General features: G+C 39.0%; 1 protein-coding gene across 4 annotated transcripts in view; it reads right to left on the reverse strand.

The window, feature by feature from the left end:
- Positions 1 to 10,582: 10,582 nt before the first annotated feature.
- Positions 10,583 to 25,835, reverse strand: part of AHI1 (Abelson helper integration site 1) — a 219,739-nt gene continuing 204,486 nt past the window's right edge. For 2 of the 4 annotated variants that reach the window (XM_059400771.1, XM_059400774.1), the window contains 2 exons: positions 20,046 to 20,149; positions 10,583 to 11,482 (listed from right to left, as the gene is read on the reverse strand). In XM_059400771.1, the coding sequence (XP_059256754.1) occupies positions 11,472 to 11,482; positions 20,046 to 20,149 (115 nt within the window). In that variant the 3' untranslated portion in view covers positions 10,583 to 11,471. The remainder of the gene's footprint in view (positions 11,483 to 20,045; positions 20,150 to 25,835) is intronic. The other 2 variants (XM_059400772.1, XM_059400775.1) reach the window with 1 other exon arrangement.

Below are 25,835 nucleotides of genomic sequence, written 5' to 3' on the forward strand. Positions count from 1 at the left end.
AACAGACTCCCTGCTGAGCAGGGAGCCCAATTCTAGACTCAATCCCAGTACCCTGGATTATGACCTGAGCTGAAGGCAGACGCCCAACTGAAAGAGCCACCCAGACTGTCCGAAAATTAAATGAGATAATGCATTCCAGGAGCCTCGTACCTGGCCTGTGCTCAGTGAATGGTAACTATTATTAAAATTAGTCTATAATTACAAATAATTATAATAATAAATACTTTTCCTTTTTCTGCTGAATTATGCATAGGACAAAGTGAATGGGAATAATGACAATCATTTTGTGAATTTGGTGGATGAAGCCTACTAAAATGGTTCCATAAATTTTTGAGTGGAATAATCCAGTAGTGCTGAAGAGTAACTTACTTAATAGGACAGATGTCAAAATCCTATTTCCCTGGCTGTGCAGACAGAGTGTCATAGTGAGGTTACCCACAATGGCCCACATTCTCAAGAAGCTGCCCAGACTCTTGTTTACACTTAGGACTTACACTAATCCTAAGGAGAATGAGAAGATCAAAAGTTGAAAGCATATCAAGAGTAAAAGTTAAAGGTGTTCAGCAGCATTTTGAACAGCAGTTCCATAGAAATCCGAGTGCACAGTGTTATGACCATAAGCAGACCTGCCTTTGCTGGACCCAGGCCAAGAAGTGTGTGCTCCCCCTGCCCACCCCCGCCCAACTCCCACACCTCTGCCTCAGGGTCTCCAGGCAGCTCCTTCACTTTTTAGGTAAACACGCTGGGCTGGATATTGGGCTTGCTTGTTGAACAAAGAGTTGTTTGAAGCATTTAGGCTTTTTTAGATGATAAAAATATGGGTGATGAAAATGACTGGATTCACTTACAGGCATAAAAATAGATAACACGAAGCTGTGAGTCCTCAACGGAAGTTGCTCAGACTTAGCAACAATCATAGTATGGACTTCTGTTTATGAATCTAGGAATCCTTTCTCTCAGAAAACTACAGGAGTTTTAAGAAAAGAATGGTCGAGATATCAGATTCACAGGCAACATGGTTCAGACATACACAAATTTTAGAAGCCTTCTGAAGGGTTTCTACCCTCAGATGAATGGGAATGCAAAATATTATGCAAATCAGATTTAATCTTCTGGATAATTTGCCTCAATAAAAAAAGTTAAAGACAGTTTTAAAAGGAGGGCTCCATCTACATTTTAAGATTGTGTTTTTATGTAAATACAGTGTTGCTTGGAATGCACCTGGGGGCTTGAGTAGAAGTCACTGCCTGCATGGGTCCTCCATCTTGGATTCCCTGGTTTGAAGAACACATTTAGATGGAAATGCATCATGGTTTTAATGTTTAATGCTGAATTCAGTAAGTTCAGTAAATTCAGTAATTCAATAAGTGCCACTGGCTGATGTCAGGCAGTGAAGAAGACAAAAGAGATCCAGAAAAAAAAAAGAGGGGGGGGGAGAGTGTGAGAAAGGGAAGAGAGAAGGAAAAAAGTCAAAAGACTGCCATGACCATGAAAAGGTACTATAGAAAGACTAATGACATTTTCTTAGGTTCCTTCCATGGGTTCCCTTCTCCCTGCCTGCTATTTAGAATTAAAAAAAAAAAAAAAAAATTATATTCCACTTGGGAACATCCTGTGATATTGAGCACAAACACCCATTTATAAGAATTATCTCAGTCACACAAGAAATAGGAGATAATGCATTGATCAAAAATTATATACTAGTTAATGTTAAATAACACACATTGATCAATAGACTCCGTTTCAATATCAGGTGCTAATAAATGTTTTGATGGACATTATTTTGAGGACACTATGAGAACACAGTGAAGAAGGAGGTCATTAATAATGAGAAAAGGAATCTTGCTGCATGTGACAACCAAGATGAAATCCGAATGGCAATATTTGGCAAAGGCACGGTGTGGAACTGTGTTTTCAAATCGAGATTACCTAAGGGCTTTAAGGTAGCAATGGTGCTTGGAGGGAAGTACTGTGGTCTTGCTGAAATGTGAAGAGGACCTACACATGAATCACAAAATGGAGAAGCGGCAGAGGACAGATCATGGAGATCTATGCTGTGCCTTACTGCTTCAATTTCCAGATAACAATCAAGTTTCTTACTTTTTTTCTTTTAAGATTTTATTTATTATTAGAGAGAGAGTGCACACGTATGTGAGGTTGAGGGGCAGAAGGAAAGGGAGAGAAAGTCAGTCTCCAGCAGACCCCTGCTGAGCAAGGAGACTGACTCAAGGCGTGACCTTACAACCCTGAGAATCACAATCTGAGCCGAAAGAAACCAACAGCGCTTAACTGACTGAGCCACCCAAGCGCCCCAACCCAGTTTCTTACATTTGCTGTCACTTCTGAGGTGACTGAATTTCATTTGAGAGTTTCCTGTGATCAGAGCGCAGGACTTGATTTACAGTCATTATTCTAAGCAAACAGGAAAAGCTGAATGGATTTAGTGCAGTGGACAGGGACGCCAGTGGTTTCAAGCTCGGTGTGATATGCCATGTTGGCATTTTATGAAATATTCTGTGGTACCTCCAAGTTGCTCAGTTGATCTAATGACATTTTAGGTCAAATGGGGGAATTATTGCTTTACCAAAAAGTGTAACTTGCATGAACAATAATCATTTGCCTTAAATATACAATGCATGAAATGACTTTGTTTTACTTGGTTCACGAAAAGGTTTTGGAAAAGGGACTCTGGCATTTTCTGTACACCTTCTGCCTCTTTGCACTATAAAACATAATTAAAAATATTTTACATGCTCTTTTTGGGCTATCTTCATTTTAAGTTCTCACATTTAAAATCTACAAATACAGAATGTCAGCAAAAATGCAAACAACTGAGAGCTGACTACAGAAGGAGATCATCCCTCAATTCCAAAAGACACATCTAAATTAGTCTTATTAATTTATAGTGGCCTCTTGTATAGCAAACATTTGCTGGCTTTCCACATAATTTATTTCCACAGTTTTCAGATGTCAGTGAGGAGTTTTCCTGGTTGGAAAGAACACAAGGCTGAGAGGAGGAGAGCTGAGCTCTGAATGACAGTTGTTGGACAAATCATTTAACCTTCTGGGGACTGGTTTGAAAAATGGCAGAGTCATGCTTTTTCTGTGTAATAAAGGTTGTTAAGGAGGCTCAAATTTGGTAATGTTTGGCGAGGTCCTCTGAAAAACACAGTGGGGTGACAACGCCCATAAAACATGTGACATTTTCAAGGTGAGAGGAGTTGAGGTTCCTGGTTCAACTGTTCACCCAGCTCTTGTCCCATGCTCGGCAACCAGGGCGCAATCCTGCGCTGTTGACTAAGTGAATGTGTGTGCATGTGCAGGCACACACACACTTTTGGAAAACATTACAAGTGTTAAAATCATTGAGATCCTGAATTATAAAAATGTATTTAGGAAAGTAGTTAACTCCAGCTTTTGATATATGTAAACAGAATTAGTCCCTCTCTGTATCTAGTCGTCAAGACAGTAAATACACACACACACACACACACACACACACACACACACAAAACCTCTTCCCATGCATGCATAAAAATGTCAATTCTCCAGACTCTAACCTTCTTCCAAACTTCATCCATTCAAATTCATCACTTGTAATAATAACCTAGTTTTACTGGGGATTTATTTGAATGTAGACCATGCTCTACATGGAATGTTTACTTTTAATTGTGCATGAGGTTGAGAATATTTAGAGCATTTTCAGCATTAGGATTTAGTAATGCAGCTTTTTTTTAAAAAAAAATTTTATTTTGGGGGTGCCTGGGTAGCTCAGTGTGTTAAAGCCTCTGCCTTCGGTTTGGGTCATGATCCCAGGGTCCTAGGATCGAGCCCCGCATCGGGCTCTCTGCTCAGCGGGGAGCCTGCTTCTCTCTCTCTCTCTCTCTCTCTCTCTGCCTGCCTCTCCATCTACTTGTGATCTCTGTCTGTCAAATAAATAAATAAAAATTTTAAAAAAAAAAAACTTAAAAAAAAACTTTTATTTTTTAAGTAGGCTCCACAGCCAGCGTGGGGCTCAAACTCAGGACCCTGAGATCAAGAGTCACATGCTTCACTGACTGAGCCAGCCGGGCATCCTGGTAATGTGGTTTTTAAGTGAAGTAAGAATGTTAACAAGTAAACAGCAGCAGGAGCAGGGGAATCAGCAGAAGGCAGAGTCCTGCCCTTGATTTTTATGATCCTGGACAAGTTACCTAATGAGGGTGTATCAAAGAAGAGTCTTTGTTTTATTTTTGGACACATACATACTATCCATCTGATTTCCAAAGTTTTACATAGAAGAGCTCTGAAGGGAACTTTTCAGGCAGCTGAGAGGTGGGCGGTGGAAGGGTATAAACACTTTCCTACATTCTCTCTTGTTCAGTTTCCCTCGGGTTATTCAGTTTGGGGAATGCCATTTTTTTTTTGTTTGTTTGTTTGTTTTTAAACTTAGGCCCAAGCACAAGCTTGTCAGGTCCTCTGAGATACGATCCATTTTCAATATGGTAAGGAGCAAGAAAAAGACAACCACTAGAGAAAATACAAATAGTATAAAGTGTTTACAGTTAGCCTTTGGTGACTGGGCTGGAACTAGAACCACTGTGTTTGCTTGGCTTCTTACCTGTTTCTGTTGAGCAACACCCGTCTTACCGTCTACCACCTGAGAACTATCCCCTCTTCAAGGAAGACCCCATTGGGTCCTCTTGTTTGTGGTCTGAGGAATACTGACCTTCCAAAGGATATGGGCAAGGCTGTGGACATTGGTACAAGGTAGATTTCATATTTTAATGAGTGGTGGTACCTCTCTACTTCTCCAGCAAGAAGCCTTGTTTACTAAGATCTATCCTTAGCATCAACCACGGTAACACCTGTATCAGATGACACACCAAGTAAAGAGGGGATCATTCTTTCACACTGATACAAACTGACAAAGAACTCATTGTGTTTTTTTCAGAGTTTATTAAACTATACCCCCAACGTGGGGCTCAAACTCACAACCCTGAGATCAAGAGTCACATGCTCTGCCGAGTCTGACCCAGCCAGGGACCCGGGATCTCACTGTTTAGTAAGAAAATCTATTTTGACAAAAATCCCCACCCCATTATTACATTATTTTCTTTCTTTAGATTGGAGGATATTGGAGCAGGGATAAATACTGAATTTATCTGTGCTCAAAGTTTGCAAAATGGCAGGACTGTGACTTCTAGAAGAGGAGGGCACCCAGATGGATGAGGTGGTCTTGTGAGTCTTCTCTTCAGGAAGAGCATGTGTCCAAGAGACTACCAGGAGGCAAGTGACCGTCAAACCTCCTAGGAGAGAAACCCATTGTATCTAGCTGCAGGCATGCATGCATGGGAAGGGTTGACTGGACTGTATCAGTCTCCTACCCAGGGCTATCCTTCTTCAGGAAAAGACCACAAAATGCAGAGGACAGACTGAACTCCTTATCTCAGCCCAGGATCTGTTCTATATTCTAGATGTTCTTCTTCTTCTTCTTTTTTTTTTTTGAAATTCAAAAGTGACAACAAGTCTGTCCTCGGCTATAGGGCATTCTAAGTAGAACAGTACTATATTCACGTTTGAAAGAAAAATCTACCTTGACTTTATGTGGCTGCAGGATCTCCAGCAACTATGGTACAACAGTCTGTTGCAAGTGTATTGGATGTTTCAGTTTGCCAGACCTGTCATGATAAATTAATTACAGGATGTTGCAGAAATGGCAAAACTCCAGCAGCATCTTGCATGGTTTAATATAGCCCTATTTCCCCATTTCAATGTATTTGTGGTTAGATAAATCCTCAGAAATTTACAGCTGCTATAGACTAGTTTATTATGTACTCTGCCTGCACACATGATAAGTATAATAAGAATTTGATGTTCTTAAAGTACATAGATTTTACTGACATTTCTTTACCACCATGGAAATATTTAGTTGCTAAAAGTAGTATCTGCGGATACTTCTGAACATTAACTTCAGTAGAACAGGCAGGGATGGTTAAAAACCTTACCGTGCTTAACCATCTTCCATTTACTTTACAGTAAAGAACCATAGCTCAGAAAAAAATTATGTGGAACATTTATGCAAAATGGCTCTGTGAACAAACTTCATAGAAAAAAAATTTAGCTACAGATTGTCGGTTGAAAACACTGAAAAACCGAACTGAAGAGACCACACTTTTCTCCAGGGAACCTTCCTTTGGTCTCATGACTGCTTTTCTCAAACTTCAGTTAATTTTTGTTCTGGCAACAGTTATTTTCCTCACCTCCTTTCTCTTTTCTCCTTTTAGACTTTACTTTTTATCTTCATTAAACAAATCATTTCCATCCCAGGCAATTTTAAATGGCTGGCAGTATATGCCTTTACTTACATAAAGGTTGTACAAACAAAACATTCCTGGTTTTTTTTTCTACCATGTTCTTTCACAATCACTTGATAAGGATCAAATGATTGATTAAGAAAAAATGAACCAGAGTAAGTAAAATTAGAGTGTTCAGGACTTTTGGAAATGGCAGGTAGATATATTTGGGCTATTTTGATGTAATTGATGGCGGTGGACCATGTACTATGGTGACATATGTACTTGTGACCCTCTCCCTACCTTTTTTAGGTTGAAGAGTAGAAATTAAAATTGTAGACTCTTAGCAGTCTTACCCTCCCTTTTTGAGATAACAAAAATAGCCCATTCGTAATCAGCATGAATATGAGGTGTTAGAAGAGCAACTTTAGAAAACAGTGTACTGGGAACATATGTCTGATGTAGATTTGAAGAGGATCATTAGAAAAAAAAAAAAAGCATTCTTTGTGTTTACAAAACAAATGTTTTTATGTTATCCAGTTCCCGCCTTAACTTAAAGTATTTCCTATTCACTTTAATAATTAGAGCAGAATGATATGATGAATGAAGAGCCTCATTACCAAGTTTGCTTTCTGGGTCTCTACAGAGAGTAGCTGTCTGCTCCTGCCTCGTTGGTCCATTGTTAACCCTAAATGATGCTGACATCAATTCTCCTGCAGATAATTAGGTCCATCCATAGATTGAGTTTGCCAGTCAACAGACCCCCTTGATTGACGTGACTCTTGATGTTTTTATTATCTTTTATATGACTGGAATGGCGCCTTTCTGTTTCTTGAATAATATGTTACTGTACATGTATTACTTTGATTCCACAGAATTGGTTTCTTCAGATAATGTAAGAATTAGAGTCTGGAGTAAAGATTTACCAAAATAATTATGGGACAAACAAGTTATCAGCTTAAAATTTTTTTTTAAGTCAGATATATTTCATTTTATTTAGGTGCCTGTTGCATTAAGATGTATTAGATTTTTCTAGTCTGAGTGTGGTTGTAGGTACATCTAAATTGCTTCTTTATTCTAGCTTGTGCTGGAGTCTCCAACAGTAAGCATTTACTGGCCTCCTCTTTATAGCAACTGGGATCCCGCACTTGGGAGACCTTCCAGTGGAGTCTGACAACCTCCATTTATAACTAAGCGCTGATGTTTACTGGTCATGTGCACTAAGACAAATTACTTTACCTTCAAAATTTTGGTTTCCCTATTTATAGGGCAGGAAGATTCTAATTATCTCATAGGTCTGATGTGAAGAGTAAATAAGATCATACACAAAAAGTGAAGATTTGGGGAATATTTTCTGTCAATGAAGCAGAAATCAACAAATATATAGCTTTAAAAAGTTGCTTTGTTGAAAAATGTTCTCATAATTTACCTTAACAGATATGGCTCTCAGCTGAAATTATTTAAATATGTATCAATAAAAGTATAAGGTCGTTGGGGACCCTGGCTGGTTCAGTTGGTAGAGCATGTGACTCACAACCTTGGGGTTGTGAGTCTGAACCCCATGTTGGGTCTGGAGATTACCTAAAAATATAATCTTTAAAGAAAGTGTAAGGTATTGAATTTTATAGGTTCTAGAACTTTGTAACTCTCAAAAATATTTGTGAGTTAAGGGGCACTTGGGTGGCTCAGTAGGTTAAGCGTCCAACTCTTGATTTCAGCTCAGGTCATGATCTCAGAGTTGGGAGATGGAGACCCATGTCAGGCTCTATGCTGGGTGTGGCGCCGGCTTAGGATTCTATCTCTTCCTCTACCCTTCCCCGCGCTGTGCACACATGCACTCTCTCTCTCTAAAGTAAATAAATAAATAAAAAGTATTAAAGAAATATGTGAGTTAAATATATGATTAAAGTGGCATGTCACATGAAGCTATGAAATGGTAAGTTATTTCCTAGATATACTCTTGCTGAACTTCCTTAACAGAAAAATACCTTTAAGAAAACTTTACTATAACTTAAAATAAAGGTCAAGTATTTGCTTTTCTAGAAAGAAACGTTACACAAGGTTTTAAAAGTACCAAGTATTAGCCATTTAGAAACATTGATTTCATTTAAAATGTACATTTATATATGGTGAAAAATGTTTCATGTCTTAAATCTTTAAAAACTTGTTTTTTGAGGTGCCTGGGGGGCTTAGTCAGTTCAGCACCTGCCTTTGGCTTGGGTCATGATCCCCACAATCCTGGGACTGTGCCCTGAGTTAGGCTACCTGCTCAGTGGGGAGTCTGCTTCTCCCTCTCCCTCTGCCCCTCTCCACTGCTTGTGCTCTCTCTCTCTCCAATAAATAAAAAATCTTTTAAAAAACCCAAACAAACAAACTTGATTTTTGTTCTAGCTTTGTAAATCTTACTCATGGTATAGTTTTGATACTGAAGAAACTTCAATGTTCAAGATAAAGTAGAATCAAATGTGAAATAAATTGCTAAGTATAGTTTAAAAATATTTAGATCTATAAAAAGTGTCAAAAATTGTTACTTGTTTAGAGAAAAGAGACTTTTTAAAATGGGACAAAATTTATTAATTTCAGAATGAAGATAAAACTAATCTGTTATAAGAAAAATATGCAGTTCCAGAATCTTCAAATAGATTCTCCTGTCTGATTTCTCTACTTGACTATAATTTGGACTTGTGCTTGGAGAACACTTTTAGGTTGTCCTCTGCTCCATCTCATGTCTGAGAGTATGATAAAGACATTTTATTAATCTATTCATGAATATAACTGGAATCTTATTTGTCAACAGGACAAAAGAGAAAAGGACTGGGTTTTGAGTAACACCAACTATTCCTCGTTTTGCCTCAATTCTTACTTTTGTCTTCAGTAGTTGCAATACAAAAATAACCCTTTATTTTTCATATGAACATCAAGACCTCAGCAAATGTTTAGTTTCCCTGACATATTTCATTTGTATTTTTTTTTTTTTTAAGATTTTGTTTATTTGACAGACAGAAATAACAAGTAGGCAGAGAGGCAGGCAGAGAGAGCAGGCGGGATGCAAGCTCCCTGCCGAGCAAAAAGTCCAATGCGGAGTTCGATGCTAAGACCCTGGGATCATGACTTAAGCCAAAGGCAGAAGCTTTAACCCACTGAGCCACCCAGGCGCCCCTCATTTGTTTTATTTTAATTTTTTTAGATTTAGTTATTTTTGAGAGCAAAAGAGTGTGAGAAGAGCATGCGAGTGGGGGAAGGGGCAGAGAGAAAGGGAGAGAATCTCCAGCAGACGCCTTGATGAACAGGGAGCCTGATGCAGGGCTTGATCTCATGACCCTGAAGATCCTGACCTGAGCTGAAAATGAGTCGGACACTTAACTAACTGAACCACCCCCACACCCTACATTTGTCTTAAATTTTATTTATTTTTAAAGATTTTACTTATTTATTTATTTATTAAAAGATTTTATTTATTTATTTGACAGACAGAGATCACAAGTAGGCAGAGAGAGAGAGAAGGAGGCAGGCTCCCCACTGAGCAGAGAGCCCCATGCGGGGCTCCATCCCAGGATCCTGGGATCATGACCTGAGCCAAAGGCAGAGGCTTTAACCCACTGAGCCACCCAGACGCCCCTTTACTTATTTATTTGAGAGAGAGAGTGAGAGAGAGAGAGCGCACAAGAGTGGGGTGAGGGGCAAAGGGAGAAGCAGACTCCCAGCTGAGCAGAGAGCCTGATGTAGGGCTCGATCTTGGGACTCCAGGATCATGACCTGAGCTAAAGGCAGATGTTTAACCGACTGAGCCACCCAGGCACCCTGTCTTGTTTTAAACTCTTTCTGCAACTTGTTGAAAGCCTTTGTGATTAAAACCTAAATCACAGAATCAACACATAACTCAAAACTATGAGCTGAAACTGCAGAAAGATGCATATTTAATTCTGTAATTATCAAGTGCATTCACAAGACAGACCAAACAAGGTCGCACAAGGGTGACTCCAGCCTTCTGGGCCCAGCTGCACCTGAAGCACAGACGTGTGCGTCCAGGACAGTGGGAGCTTGGTGGCACTCACCACCTTCCAAAATGCTCTCCCCTTTAAGTCCTACACAGCAGGGGCATGTTTACCAATTTTCATGCCTCTACAACATGTGCAGGGATAGGAGCCAAATATATTTTTACTAGAAGATATTTCACATGGGGTATACATCTGGGCAAAATTTACACCTCAATGCCCAACACTGTTTTTCTCACTTCTTATTTTAATTGATCCAATTGCTTAATTTGGTAAATACGTTTTCTGATACTATATTAGTTTTGGCCTCTGTAGGGTTAAATATTTTATTGACAGACTTAAAATCACATGGTTGAGAAAGGAGCCAAGGGAAAAAAAAAAAACAAATGAACTTTCCTATTTTAACACTTTAAAATATATAGTCACATAGTGATGACACCATTAATTATGGAACTCAAGCAATAAATAATGCAATGTAATAATTTAAGAACAAATGTTAAGACTAAAATAAATATTCAACAATATAAGTCTACAAATGACTTATATGCTTAAATATGAAATGTTCTTTTTAAAAAGTAAGGAAATTTGAAACCCTGCTGCCAGTCTAGCCAAAGGCCATCTTTAGTTTATATTATCAAGGTACATATATGATTCATTCAAAACAAACAAATTTGTTCTCTTTTAATGTCTTTCTCACTGGGACCATTTAGAATACACAATATTCTGAAGCTGCTTATCTCTTAAATAAAGCTAAATTTCAAAAGCATACACTTCATATTCTGAACATAACATCATATACACAACCATGTTACAGATACAATAATATTAAATGATTGCTTAATGGACATCCTAACAGTGTAAATACTTTTCCTTCATGTTGACTGAATATCAATTATATTTTTTTCTTTATGGGTTTTCCAAAAGTGGTCATGTAATGCTGATGTAATTACTAATAAATAAATACAAGTACCACTACTTTGATCAATAACAATCACAATGGTTTATAACAATGAAGGTCAAAAGGCCACATTTAGTTTTTTACTCATACCTCGTTTCTGATTTTTCTAGATTCTTTCATAAGGACAAGAAGCAGCAGTCCTTCCTTTCTTTCTTAGTATCTGAAAATTCTTAACTCTGAACAAAAACTGTTTGGTTTAATTTTTCATTTCACTTCTGTGTATTTGGTTGTCTTCTTTCTTCTTCAACTCTTTACTAGGAGAAAAGTACATAAAATGTGCTCAATGAACTTAAACAATATCTTTTTTCCACAAACAAATCTCAGTGTGCTCCTGGGTAATAAACACACCATGTCTCACACACACGCGCGCGCGCGCACACACACACACACACCCAAGTAAGACCAAAGTCTGGGTAATAAACACACCATGTCTCACACACACACGCGCGCGCACACACACACACACACACCCAAGTAAGACCAAAGTACGAATCACTTTTGCTTCTTGAACACCCTGTCAATGTCTCCTAGTATCATCAGCAGATGTGTAAGGCCCAGCACTGACAAGTGAAAAAGAAAGACACTTCTCGAATACAGACACTAAGCACTCCAAACCTGGGGCAACTTCCGGAAATTAAGAGCAGGCAACCAGAGTTCGTAGAATTCTTCACTCATTGGGGGAATAAAAAGGTCACAGATGATGCTCCAAGGTTAATAAATGGAAAGGATAGAGACCATTTTATTAAATAACAGTCTTCCATTTGGTCAATGGCTGTGTCTATTTTTACAAGTGGGTTAACTATTATATTTTTCCAGATAAGTCCAAAAAAAGGTGTGTGTCGTTTTTAACAAAGATGATGATGGATAATTATGCATCTAAATGCAGCTCTAAAATAAAGCAAGTTATACCATTAATGAAAATCAAGAACCAATATTTGGATGAACCAAGGAGCTTCTTAGAGACCATGTAGGAAGTATACAAAAACTAGTAGTGGAGTTGAACCTGGCACTCTTCAAAGCAAGTATTCACATACCAGTGGTGAGTATCCAGACTTAAATAAAAATGCTGCTGTCCTTGCTCTGAACAGAAAGGGCTTAAGGCTCAACTGCTCTGAGAAAACAAATGCAGCCTAAGAATCTGGTTAAGGTGGTGGTCACTTCCATCAAACACTTCTGAGAAAAGCAAAGGCTAGAGCATCTGGGCACAGAAGGGCAGGCTAACCATTTCCTAAGGTCCTTCCCTGGTAGCACAGGGGGCACAGGTAACATCTGTGTTTTCAGGGACAGGCTCAATCTTAAATAAATAGTTACACTATCTTTTTTGATATATATATTTTTTTGATGAGAGACATTTATGCATGAGGGGTGAAAAATCCTTTGTCAGTCTGTGTTTCCTGACTTTAACTTTGTTGAACAGAGCTATCCCAGATAAACCGGGATTCCACGCAGGAAGTTCAAAAATGTTTCACGTGAGGCTCAAGAGAGCTGCTCGAGTACAAAATGGCCCAGATGTGATGTGCCAAGACACCATAGCAAGAGAGGCCAAAAAAGGGAGCCACATTCATTTCTGACCCAGTGTGTCTACACTTGTCCCAAGTTAGGGCCCAATAAAATGAGCAAGGAAGTAGTAAAGGCTCAAACGGATGCTGGACCCAAGTTCCCGAGAGACCCTACAAACATCCACGGGGGCCACGATGAGAGTAAGGGGATCTTAGAAGAATAACAGGGGAAAAGAGAGTGGGAGGAGGCGTTTGTAAAAGTGGTAACAAACACAAAGAAGAAAAACAGAAAAGGGAAGGGAAAGAACAGCTGGAAGTGAGTGAGCTGGACCCCGCACGTGCAGAGGATGTAGGACAAGTGACAATTATCAGGTGGAGCCTGCAGTCTGAGAAGTAAACAGAGAAGCCAGAGGACCCTCAGGAGAGGGAACCCTCTAGAGAAATGCAACCAGAACATGCTGAAGTAGGCAGTGTAGATAACATCTTTAAGGAAGTGAATCAGACTAAGAAGAGGAAGGGACCGCTGGACACAGAAAGACAAAGACTGCCCATGAGAGGGAGGGAAGGACAGAAGAGAGGGAAAGGACAAGTGATGTCCAGTGAACATCTCTGACAAGGGGGACACGAAAGTGGCATGTGAGCGTGATAAGTGCAGACAGCACAGGACTGGAAAGCTGACGCCCTGGACGGAGATTTGCTGAAAGGGAAGAGAGGCTGTCCAACCGAAAGATCCCAGAGCAAATCCAAATGCGGTCTTTCTCTGAGGTGTTTCCTCAGGATGCGGCCCCATAAGCTAACACAGGTAGAGAATAACAAAGTGAGGGCCTTTTTTTTTTCCCCCCAAGGGAAATCATATGGAAAGAGAAAAGAAAAATCTGCATACTAAGATTCTGGAAAATTATATGAAACCAAGTTAGTATTTATGTGTATGTTTGTGTGAAAAATAAGACTCATAAAAATACTGGGCCTTACCCTGTAAGATACTCAATCCAGTAAATAGTCCCTGAATGCTTACTACTTGGCCAGACACCAGGCTAAGTACCAGGGAGAAACGAGGGAAGCACAGTAGAGCCCCTGCCTGTAAGCACTTGCCATCTACTTGGAGCTCACTGAGCACTATGTGACAGGAATGGTCCTGAACTTGGAGCCAGTCCTAGTTCCGGCATTTTACCTCTGACTCTGAAACCCTGGTTTCTGCAAATGTAGAAAGAATTTAGAAAACTTCTTAAATTACTTTCATTTTAAAAGCAATGACTAAGTAGATATCAGTATATATATTGAGTAGGAAAATTAGAAAATACACAAAGTAAAATGAAAGAAAAAAATCAGCACACCACCACCACTGAGAGTGACATTTTAAAAAAGTATATTGTTCAATACTTTATGCATGTAGTTGACCCTTGAATAACATAGGTTTGAACCACATAAGTCCACTTAGACTCAGATTTTTTTCAATAAATATGTTGGAAAAGTTTTTGGAGGTTTGTAACAACTTGAAAAAACTTGCCAACTAGCTTTTTTACCAATAGTAAAAAAAAAAAAAAAAAACTCTAAGAAAAAGGGATGTCACCAATGCATAAAATATATGTAGATGCTACTCTCTTTTGAATTATACAGAAATATAGGTGTGTAAGCTGCTCGTTTCTCCATAAGTTGCGTATGGCAGTAAAAAGTGATCTTTCTGGCGCCTGGGTGGCTCAGTGCGTTGAGCCTTTGGCTCCGGTCATGATCTCAAGGTCCTGGGATGGAGCCCAGCATTGGGCTCTCTGCTCAGCAGGGAGCTGCCTACCCCACTCTCTCTGCCTCCTGCCTGCTTATGAGCTCTGTCAAATAAATAAATATAATCTTAAAAAAAAAAAAAAGTGATCTCTCGTGGTTCCTGCATATTTTTCACTGTGTTTAGTGCAATACAGTAAATCTTGAACAACACCATGGAACCCAGGCAAAGTGTCACCAGTGATGCTGGAAGTGTTCCCAAGTAGTCATGACATTACTAGAAAAACTTGAATTGCTTGAGATGCCTACCATAGACTGAAGTCTGCAGTTGTGGTTGTCTACACATGAAAGCAATGTAAAGACCATTGAAAAAAAAAAAAAGAAAAGAAAAAATGAAGTTCTTGCTACAGCTACACCAATAGGCAAGAAAACCCTGTATATTTTGCAAAATATTTTTTTAAAAAAGATTTTATTTCTTTATTTGAGAGAGAGAGAGAGAGAGAGTAATGCCTGAGTGGGGGCAGGGGCAGAGGAAGAGGGAGAAATAGACTACCCACTGAGGAGGGAGCCCAATCCCAGGGCCCCAAGATCATGAACTGAGCCGAAGGCAGATGCTTCACTGGCTGAGCCACCCAGGTGCCCCTGCAAAATACCTTTTTATTTTGTATTGAAAACACAGCTTTTATGTGTATACAGGACTGATATAAGAAAGATGTACTTATAGACTCTAATATGATTCAAGAAAATCAAAATCATTATGTGACAACTTAAAGCAAAAGGAAGGTGAAGGATCCAAAGTTGGAGAATTGAACGCCAGCAAAGGATGGTTTGATAATTTCAGAAAGAGGTTTGGCCTAAAAAAATGTCACAATAACAGGAGAAGCCATTCTGCCCACCAAGGGTCAGCTGAAGAGTTCCCAGAGGCTATTTATAAAATCACTGAGGAGAAAGGATATCTGTCTGAACAGATTTTTAATACAGATGAAAGTGCCTTGTTCTGGAAAAAAAAAAAAAATGCCATAAAGGAAATTTATTGGGAAGGAAGAAAAACAAGCGCCAGGATTTAAGGAAGGCAAGAAGAGATAGGCTAATTCTACTGTGTTGTGCAATGCAGTCAGGTTTATGATTAGGACTGCCCTCATCCATAGAGCTGCTAACCCCAAAGGCCTTGAAGGGAAAAGGCAAAGACTAACTGCCACTGTTTTGGTTGTACAACAAAAAGGCCTGAATAACGAGAATCCTTTTCCTTGACTGATTCCACTGATGCTTTGTCCCTGAAGTTGGAAAGTACCTTGCCAGTGAAGGACTGCCTTTTAAAGTTCTTTTGATATTGGGCCACGCCCCTAGCCACTGAGAACCCCAGGAGTTCAACACCGAAGGCACTGAAATGTTCTACTTTTCCCCAGACACAATGTCTCTAATTTAGCCTCTAGGTCAGGGGGGCCAAAGGAAACTTTAAGGCTCACTACACACGTTACTCTAGGGAAAGGACTGTCAATGCTATGTAAGAGAACCCCAACAGAGAGGACATTATGAAAATCTGGAAGGATTATATCACTGAAGATGACATCAGTGTTACAGAAGAAGCCGTGAGAGCCATCAAGACCAAAATGATAGAACCCTGCTGGAGAACCCTGCTGCAGTATCCAGATGCTGTCCATGAATTTATAGGATTTATAGCAGAGCCAATCAAGGAAACCATGGAAAAGATTGGAGATGCGGCAAAAAAGTTGTGTAGGGGGTAAAGGTTTCAAGATATGGATCTTGGAGCAATTCAAGTACTGACAGACACCATATGAGAGGAATGAATAGAAGACAACTTGATAGAGATGAGTACCTCTGAACCAGTGCCAGATGATAAAGAAAGACATAAGAAGACAAACTGGCACTGGACAGGAGACAATCCAGCAGAAGTCTTCCAATTATTCAGAATGGATTTGACTTCATTTACGACTGAGACCCTTTTATGATATGAAGCAAATGGTAGCAATGAAACTAAAGCAAATGGTGGAAAAGGGATGGGTACCTTATAGAGACTTTTTTTTTTAAAGATTTATTTATTTTTCTTAGAGAAAGAGAGTGAGTGGGGAGAGGGGCAGAGATAGAGAGAGAATCTTGAGCAGACTCTTTGCTGAGCACAGAGCCCAACAGGGGTCTTGATCTCATGACCCTGAGATCATGACCTGAGCCAAAATCAAGACCTGGGAGCTCAACCAACTGAGCCACCCAGGCACCCTGCTCCCCAATATAGAAACGTTTTTAGAGAAATGGAAAAGCAAACAAGTTAGAGAGAAATTACAAAGTATTTCTGTAAAGTTTTACTGAGTGTGCTCGCCTCTCCTGCCTCCTCTGAGACAGCAAGTCCAGCTCCTGATCCTCCTTTTCCTCTGCCTGACCTTTACGATGCTCCACTTCCATTGATGAACAGTAGATAATCATGCCACACAGTCAATCAACTTATCTACTGTGAATGTGCGTATGTCTGCGTGTGAAATTTTAAGTAGCTTGTGTGTGTCATCATCTCATCACTACCTAAGAATGCACTGTATGGAACACTGTGTGCAACACTTACATGGAAGTGGACAGACTAGTCTTACGTAGGCAGTGATAGGTAATAAAGTTAATAATGTGTTAGTTTTCCTCCTGTTTTATAACTTTGCTTTCAAAGAATTACATTACAGGACAGGATACCTCTCTCTCCCCTAATCAAAGAAACTGCTTATCCGCCTTTCATCACACATAGGCTGTTTTTTTTTTCTTTTTAATATAACAATGTTTTTAATCAGTATCATGAAACAGAACTACAGCACTCTATGCTGTAACCATTCATTACTATATAGGCTAGGCAACTGGGAAGCAATGACATTGGTTACACTGGGCCACCATAAAGCAACCACATTGCTGCTTCTTTGTCATCAATGCATAAATAGCTATACCTTTAAATAAAAACAAATTTTCACATTATCCTTTCATTTTTGATGTTAGCGTTAGTCACACGTATTAACATCTACAATGTCCTGTATCACATAAGAGAGTAATGATGATTCACCTTGTCCAAAGATGCCATAAACTGATGATACTGATAAATATAGTGCAGTACTATAAATGTATTTTCTCTTACATATTTTTCTTAATAACATTTTTGTTTCTCCAGCTTCCTCTATTGTAAGAGAATAGTATATGATACATGTAACATTCAAAATATGTTTTAAACAACTACCGAGGTTATCAGTAAGGCTTCTAGTCAACAGTAGACTGTTATTGTTAAGTGTCTGGGGGAGCCCAAAGTTATATGTGGATTTTTGACTGTGTAGACTGGGGACTGGCGCCCCTAACCCCCGTGTTGTTCAAGAGTCAACTACATATGTTATATATAAACTATTTTATAATTATCTTTTGCTTACTTAAAAATTTATCATAACCATCTTTCCATGTCTATGAGAATACTTCCATAATGTAATGAATAATATCACATGGTATTCTCTTATATAAAGGTTTCATAACTTAGTCAACTCTATAAATTCAATTTTTTCCTTCTTATTTTTTAAAAATTTACATATTTATTTGAGAGAGAGAGAGAGCAATAGCAGGGGAGGGGGGTGGTGAGGGAGAGAAGCAGACCCCCCTATTTTACCTACAGTAGGGTAAAACTGTCCTCTGAATGCCCTTCGTCAATTTTCCTTTTCTTTGTTGATTTTGAATAGTTAAAAAAAAAAATACGTTAAGGGTAAAGTCAGGAAACGACAGATGCTAGTGAGGATGCAGAGAAAGGGGACCCCTCCTACACTGTTGGTGGGAATGCAAGCTGGTACAACCACTCTGGAAAACGGCATGGAGCTTCCTCAGAAAGTTGAAAATAGAGCTACCCTACGACCCAGCAATCGCGCTACTGGATATTTACCCTGAAGATACAAATGTAGTGATCTGAAGGGGCACGTGCACCCGAATGTTTATAGCAGCAATGTCCACAATAGCCAAACTATGGAAAGGACCTAGACGTCCATCAACAGATAAATGGATAAAGAAGATGTGATACACACAAACACACAAACACACACACACGCGCGCGCGTGCGCACGCACAATGGAATACTATGCAGCCATCAAAAGAAATGAAATCTTGCCATTTGCGACGATGTGAATGGAACTAGAGGGTATTATGCTGAGTGAAATAAGTCAATCAGAGAAAGACGGTTATCTATGATCTCTCTGATATGAGGAATTTTAGAGGCAGGGTGCGGGGTTTGGGGGTAGGGAAGGAATAAATGAAACAAGATGGGCTTGGGAGGGAGACAAACCATAAAAGACTCTTAATCACACAAAACAAACTGAAGGTTGCCGGTTGGGGAGAGGTATGGAGAGGGTGGCTGGGTGATGGATACTGGGGAGGGTATGTGCTATGGTGAGTGCTGTGAAATCTGTAAGCCTGATGACTCACAGACCTGTACCCCTGGGGCAAATAATACATTATATGTTAATAAAAAATACATTAAGGATATTAATTCTTTATCATATATTTTATGAAATTCCTCCTCATCTTGGGTCATTATTTGTTGCTAGATTTTGCTTATGGTGTGTTTTTTCTCTTTGACATGTATCATTTCAAAGTTCTTTTTAAAATTTGCTTCAAAATGTTTTCTGACTCTGTTACCAAGGATAAAGTCATTCCTTAACCCATGATTATGTATCTGTATGCATTTGGTATAGTGAATCTTTATTTTTTATAATTAAAATCTACAGAATTCTGAATCTGCTCTCTGACCATGCCAATTCTGTAAGCGTGCCATGATGCAGCTCACTTCTGGCAGACAGACTTCACTGTGCCTGACCGAGAGAACCGCGTCCTTCGTTATCTTCCTTCCCCCACCGGAACGCATCGTCATTTAAACAAATGTGCCTCACTGGCCTGTCTTGGTAGAAAAGTGACCCCTCCTTGTTTCACATTTTAATGTGTGTATCTTCTCTGGTCCCCAGGGGTTACTCCCCTTGTTCTGCACCTCGAGTGGTTCCTCTCACGGGGCTCTTGCCTCTCTGTTTGTACCTACTCTTGTCACTCCTCTTTATAAGGGTCTCTAAATCCTGTGTTTTCCACTGCTTGCTGCCCAGCTTTTCCTTTCCTTAGAAGCACAGCTTCTTGGAGAAGCAGTCCCTTCTGAGCCTCTTTTCCTCTGCACTGTTAACAATCGGCTTCATGCTTCCAGGACTCTAACAAAACTCTCCTCTTGCAGGTTGTAAATGGCCTCTTGGCTACAAATCCCAAAAGGGCACTTTTCAGTCTGTATTTTACTTCTGCCTTTGGCATTTGTCACTATTTATTTTAACTGCAGTATAATTAACAAAGAATATTATATTAGTTTCAGGGCTACAACACAGGGGTTTGACAATGCTATACCTTACTCAGTTATCATGCTAAGTGCAGTTATCACCTGTCACCAAAAAAAAACGGTATCACAATATTACTGACTGTATTCCCTGTGCTGTAGGGAATACGCTGTACTTTTCATCTCCATGGCTTATCTGGCATTTGTCACGGCTGACCATCCCTTCCCTATATCTCTCTCTGCTGATTCTACAATACAACTTTGTGTTGGTTTTCCTCTTACCTCTATTAGGGTTACTCTTTCGCTGGCTTGGCTCATTCTTCTTCAAGTGCATATCCATTACGTGTGCTTGGTCCTCACGGCTCTGCTCTTTGCCTACTTCAGAACTACAGGAGGGCAAGATGAGAAACAAGAGCCCATAAGAAAGCTGCGGCAACAGTTCACATGAGGCTCTGATTTGGGGCAGGGGCTGTAGGAACAGCAAGTGGACCTTGACAGAACAGATGTTCTGAAAGAACATGTGACACCCATATATAAGTGATTACACTGTGGGGTGAGAGGCAGGGAGCTGCTCAAAATAATGGAGAGACATGAACCTTTAGCTGACTGGGCTCCTTCTTTATCATGATGAAGGGACAGAATAAAATCAGTTTCACTTCTCTCAGAAATATATTAGATGCCTGGGAAAAACCAGAAAGCTTTTTATCAAACAAACAAAAAAAAAAAAAAGGAAAGAAAGTTTTTTTTATCAAATTAGTGGAAAAACGTGTGTATTTGTGCGTGTGTGTGTGTGTGTGGAAATAACAGGAGATTGCTTACTGACAAAGAGAAAGGTGAAGGAAGTTTGTGTTTAAGAAAGCTGTGAGATGATCCACGAATTCCACTACTGGGTATTTACCCAAAGAAAAGGAAACACTAATTCAAAGATATATATACCTCTATGTTTAGTGCAGCATTATTTATTAACAGCCAAGAAATGGAAACAACCCAAGTGTCCACTGATAGATGAATGCATAAACAAGATGTGGTACACACACAGACACACACACACACAAAGACACACTAACACACACACTGGAATATTACTCAGCCACAAAAAAGAACAAGATCTTTACATTTGTGACAACATGGATCTAGCACATTATGCTAAGTGAAGTAAGTCAGACAGAGAAAGACAAATACTGTATGACTTCACTTACATGTGGAATAAAAAAAAAAATGAACAAACAAACAAAAAGCAGAATCAGACCTATAAATACAGAGAACCGGTGGTTGCCAGAGCAGAGTGGGAGATATAGGCTTCCAGTTATGGAATGAGTAATCATGAGAATAAAAGGTACAGCCTAGCAGATACAGTCTATGAGACTGTAAGAGTGTTGTATGGTGAGAGATGGTAGCCACTCTTGTGGGAAGCACAGTATAATGTATGGACTTACTGAATCACTGTGTTGTATACCTGAAGCTAACAGAACACTACATGGCAACTATACTCAAAAAAAAAAAAAAAAAAAAAGCTGTAAAGCTGTGATATTCAGACCTGTGGGATGTGGAATGCAGCTTTTTAAACAGCCCAACAGTAGGAGTAAATATAAAACAAAAGTTTTGTGAATGAGTGCATACTAGTGTAAATAATGTTAGAACAAAAAAATACAAAAGCAATGAAAACAGGGAAATTTTTATTATTTTTAAAAATGCTTCCTTTTTTTAAAAAAAATTATTTATTTATTTATTTGTCTGAGAGAGAGAGAGAGAGTGTGCACACAAACAGGAGGAGCAGCAGAGAGAAGGAGAAGCAGGCTTCCCGCTGAGCAAAGAGCCCAATGCAGGACTTAGTCCCAGGACCCTGGGATCATGAGCTGAGAGGAAGGCAGATGCCTAACTGACTGAGCCACCCAGGGATCCCCAAAAAGGGAACTTTAGAGTGGAAGACAGTGTCTCCTTTCTAGAATATCTGGAATGGTGGAAGAGTTTGCCACAGATGAAAGAATTTCAAAATCAAGTAATATGTAGGATTGAATACAGATTGCTATGAACTAAACTGAGTTCTCTCAAAATTCACAGGCTGAAGCCCTAATCTCCAAAGTGGAAAGAGGGCCTTCAAGGAGGTTAATTAAAGTTAAATGAGGCCATACAGGGGAGGCTCTAATCTATGGAACTGGCGGTCCTGATAAGAAGAGGAAGAGATAGCATGGAGCTCCTTCTCTCCACACATGCACAGAGGAAAGGCCATGTGAGGACACAGCAGGAAGGTGGCCATCTGCAAGCTGGGAGGAGATGCTTCATCAAAAATCAACCCTGCTGGAACCTTGATTTTGAGCTTCCAGCCTCCAGAACTGAAAAAATAAATTTCTGTTGCTTAAGCGACACAGTCAGTGGTACTGTTATGGAGGTTGGAGATGATGATGTGGAGATATAAAGGTAAGTAAAGTGAGATCATATGGCTGAGAAGGAAAAGGTCAGAAATTAAAAGAAGAAAGAACAAATAAAGTATATATTTCAAAAGGGGGAGAATAATGAGAGAAAGGAAATCTGAGCTCTAAAAAAATAAGCACTGATAATTTGCAATCTCTCTCCAGGGAACCTATCCTTGGACATTAAAGTAAAAATCTGGGTATCTTGGGATCCAGGAGAGTAATATGGTGAATGAGAGAAGCAAACTGGGGGTAACACAATAAACTGGCAAATTGGAGAGTGGATGACCCCCAGGGGAGGCAATCCACTGCCTCAGGTCCAGCTTGGGGATACCATGGAAGACTGTGGAACTGTGGTCCAGAACTCCTGATTATTTTCAAGAGAAGTAGAAAGTCTGCATTTATGTGAAATCTTTTTGTATTTGGGCAACTGAAAATTATACACATATGCACGCATGCACACACACACGTTGGACCCAACCAAAGATACTAGGACTGCATCTTGCTGGGCAGGCCCTTGTTTTTGACCTCTGTTCTAGCCACAGAGTGCCTGTTAGCCTCAGGGAACCCCAGGCACTTTCACACTTTAGCCCCCGATGTCCTGAAGTCTGGGTCCTTTTCTTTTTGTTCATCCTGTCTCAATATGGTCTTTAAGACTTAAATGCTATCTTACATTTGGCTTTCACAGATAACTATAGGAAAATCCAACTGTGTGATCCCCTCCACCTTTTCTAATAATCTATACACAATCTAACAGAAAATTACCTTGAAAACACATATATTTAGACCTTTGCTTGCAGCCAAGATGCAGTAACAGGGACTATACTCCTTGCCTAAAACCACCACAAAAAAAAACAAAAACAAAATAAAAAAAAAAAAACAAGACAAAAAGCAAAATGCTGGATAATATATATGAAACAACAGTTTTCAAGGCAATGAATCACAGGCAACAAAAGCCACTGATACCCAAGAGATGGAAAATAAATGAGATGAACCCTATGGTGACCCAGCTCACTACCTTGAGAGTTTCCAGGCCATAGCACAGGGAGGTGAAGCCTGCGTGGGTCCTGGTGGACTCCCTGACAGCTGAAGGTCTGAGGAGATGGAGGTGGTGAGTGTTCAGAGTGCCAGGGAGGAGAAAGCGAGAGAGAGAATGGGAAATCTGCGAAGGGTTCCCTTCAAGTATTTAGCAAGTACTGATGAATGGATGCTGAGGAACTTCCCAAGGCCCAAACAGTGCTTGTGCCTACCAGCCAAGCTGGAAAACTCACAACTCAGAAGGCACTGCATAGAGAACTGAGGGGGATTTGTGTCTGAGGAATAATCAATGGCTCTGGTCCCACCTAACAAATCTTAAAAGCAAGATCTGAAAGGATCAAACTGTTCCAAAGTAGCTTAACTATATTCTATAACAGAGCTTAAGGATATTTATAGCAATACAGAAATATCTAGCAACCAAAAGATAAAAATTTCAATGTATGGCATCCAATAAAAATTTACTGGGGGAGGGGGCAAAGGGATAGAAAAATACAACCTATCATGAGGATAAAAAAAATTGAAACTGACCCAAGAACTGACACAGATGTTAGAATTACAATTAAAACAATGTTAGAAGAAACATTAAAACAGTTATTATAGCTATATTTCACCTGCTCAAAAGGTTAAGTAGACACATGGAAGATATCTAGAGGATAAAGGACCCACAATGAATTTCTAGAGATGAAAACTAAAATGCCTGAGGTGAGAAATATACTGGGATCAAAGTCAGAATAGACACTGCAGAGAAAAGATCAAATAATTCAAAGACATAGCAGTAAAAATTATTAATAGAAATGAAATGGAAGCCCCAAGAATAGAAAGATGAAATACACGGGAAAAAAAAAAAAAGAATTAAGAAAAATAAAGCATCAGTGAGCTGTGGGACACCTTTATGTGGCCTAATACATGTGTAATTGGAATGCTTGAAGAGGAGAGTAAATGGATGAATGCAGAAAAAACCAAAACAAAACTGAAGAAACAAGGCCCAAATGTTCCAAATTTGATGAATATATAAACCTACAGAGCCAACCAACCTCCAGCACAAGAAACATAAAGACCAAATTGAGCAAAACTAGTGATAGAAATCTTATAAGGAGCCAAAGCGGCAGAAAACAAGCTACATGTACAGAGAAACAAGATAAGCATAATAGTCTATTTCTTGTTGGAAAAAACTGTAGGTGAGAAAGCAGTGGAGCAACATTTTTAAAGTACCAGAAAAAAATGCAAACCTTTCAACACAGAATTTCATGCCAAATGAAAATAAGCTTTCAGAAACAACGATGAACTAGTTCTTTCTAGACACGTGAAAAGTGAAGGTGTTTATTTTTAGCTATCCAACATTACAATAAATTTTGAAGGGAGTCCTCCAGGCATAAGGAAGACAATAGTAGGTGAAAATATGGATTTACACAAAGGAATTACAAAATACAAATGGAAACAAAATGGGCAAATATTAAGATTTTCTTATGTCGTCTCTTCAAAAGATGACAGTTTAAACAAAAATAATAACATACTGAGGGGTTTATAACTTAAATAAATGTATGGCTATAGAGGCATGAAGCTTAGGAGGGAAGATATGGAAGTGTACCATCCTAAAGCTCCTGAAGATATACTGTGTGATAAAATTTGTATTACAAACCCTAAGAAAAAGCACTAAAATAGTAAAACACAGCATTATAGATATTAAGCTAGTAAGCAAGATAAAATAAAACACAATCTAAAATAAGGCAGAAAAAGATGAAAAAAGAAGTGATGAGACAAATGGAAAATAAAATAGTACAATAGACCAAAATCCATCCATATTAATAATCATATTACATATAAATGTTTGCCTAATTACCCTAATTAAAAGGCAGAAATGGTCATTTTGGATAAAATGAGCATGACTCAGTTGTATGCTGCCTATAAGAAACATGCTTCAATTCTCAACCTATTTGCATCTTTAAAGTATGAAAACATATATACACCACTCTAACACTACTAAAAGAAAGCTGGAGAAATTTTGTTAATATTAAGTGAAGGAGATTTCAGAACAAAAAAATGTGACCAGAAAGAGTCATTTAATAATAAGGGTGTCAATCCTTCAAGAGTACATAATAATCCTAAATATATGGACACCTAATACAGAGCTTCAAAATACATGACACAAAAACTAACAGAGTTATAAGAATGAAAAAAACAAGCCCACAATATTAGTTGAAGACTTCAATACCCTATTCTCAATAACAGAAAAGTGCACAGAAAATCAGGCAACAAAAGACATAAACAACACGATTAGCCCGTGTGATCCAATTTATTTATAAAAGAATACTTCAGGCAGAGAAGACCATATTAAGAATCATAAAACAATTCTCAATAAATTTAAAAACATCTGGATCACAGACAGTATGTTCTCTGACCACAATGGAATCAGAAATCAGTAACAGAAAGATCTCTGGGAAACTTCTTAAACACTGGAAATGAAATGATACACTTCTAAGTAACCCATAGGTCAAAGAAGAAATCTGAACGAAAATTAAAGTGTTTTGAAAGAAATAAAAACGAAACCACAACATATCAAAATTTGTGGAATGCCATTCAAGCAGTGCTTGGTGGGAAATTTATGGCACTACATGTTTAATTA

Source organism: Mustela nigripes, chromosome 5 (assembly GCF_022355385.1).
Source record: "Mustela nigripes isolate SB6536 chromosome 5, MUSNIG.SB6536, whole genome shotgun sequence".
In the NCBI taxonomy this organism is placed as follows: domain Eukaryota; kingdom Metazoa; phylum Chordata; class Mammalia; order Carnivora; family Mustelidae; genus Mustela; species Mustela nigripes.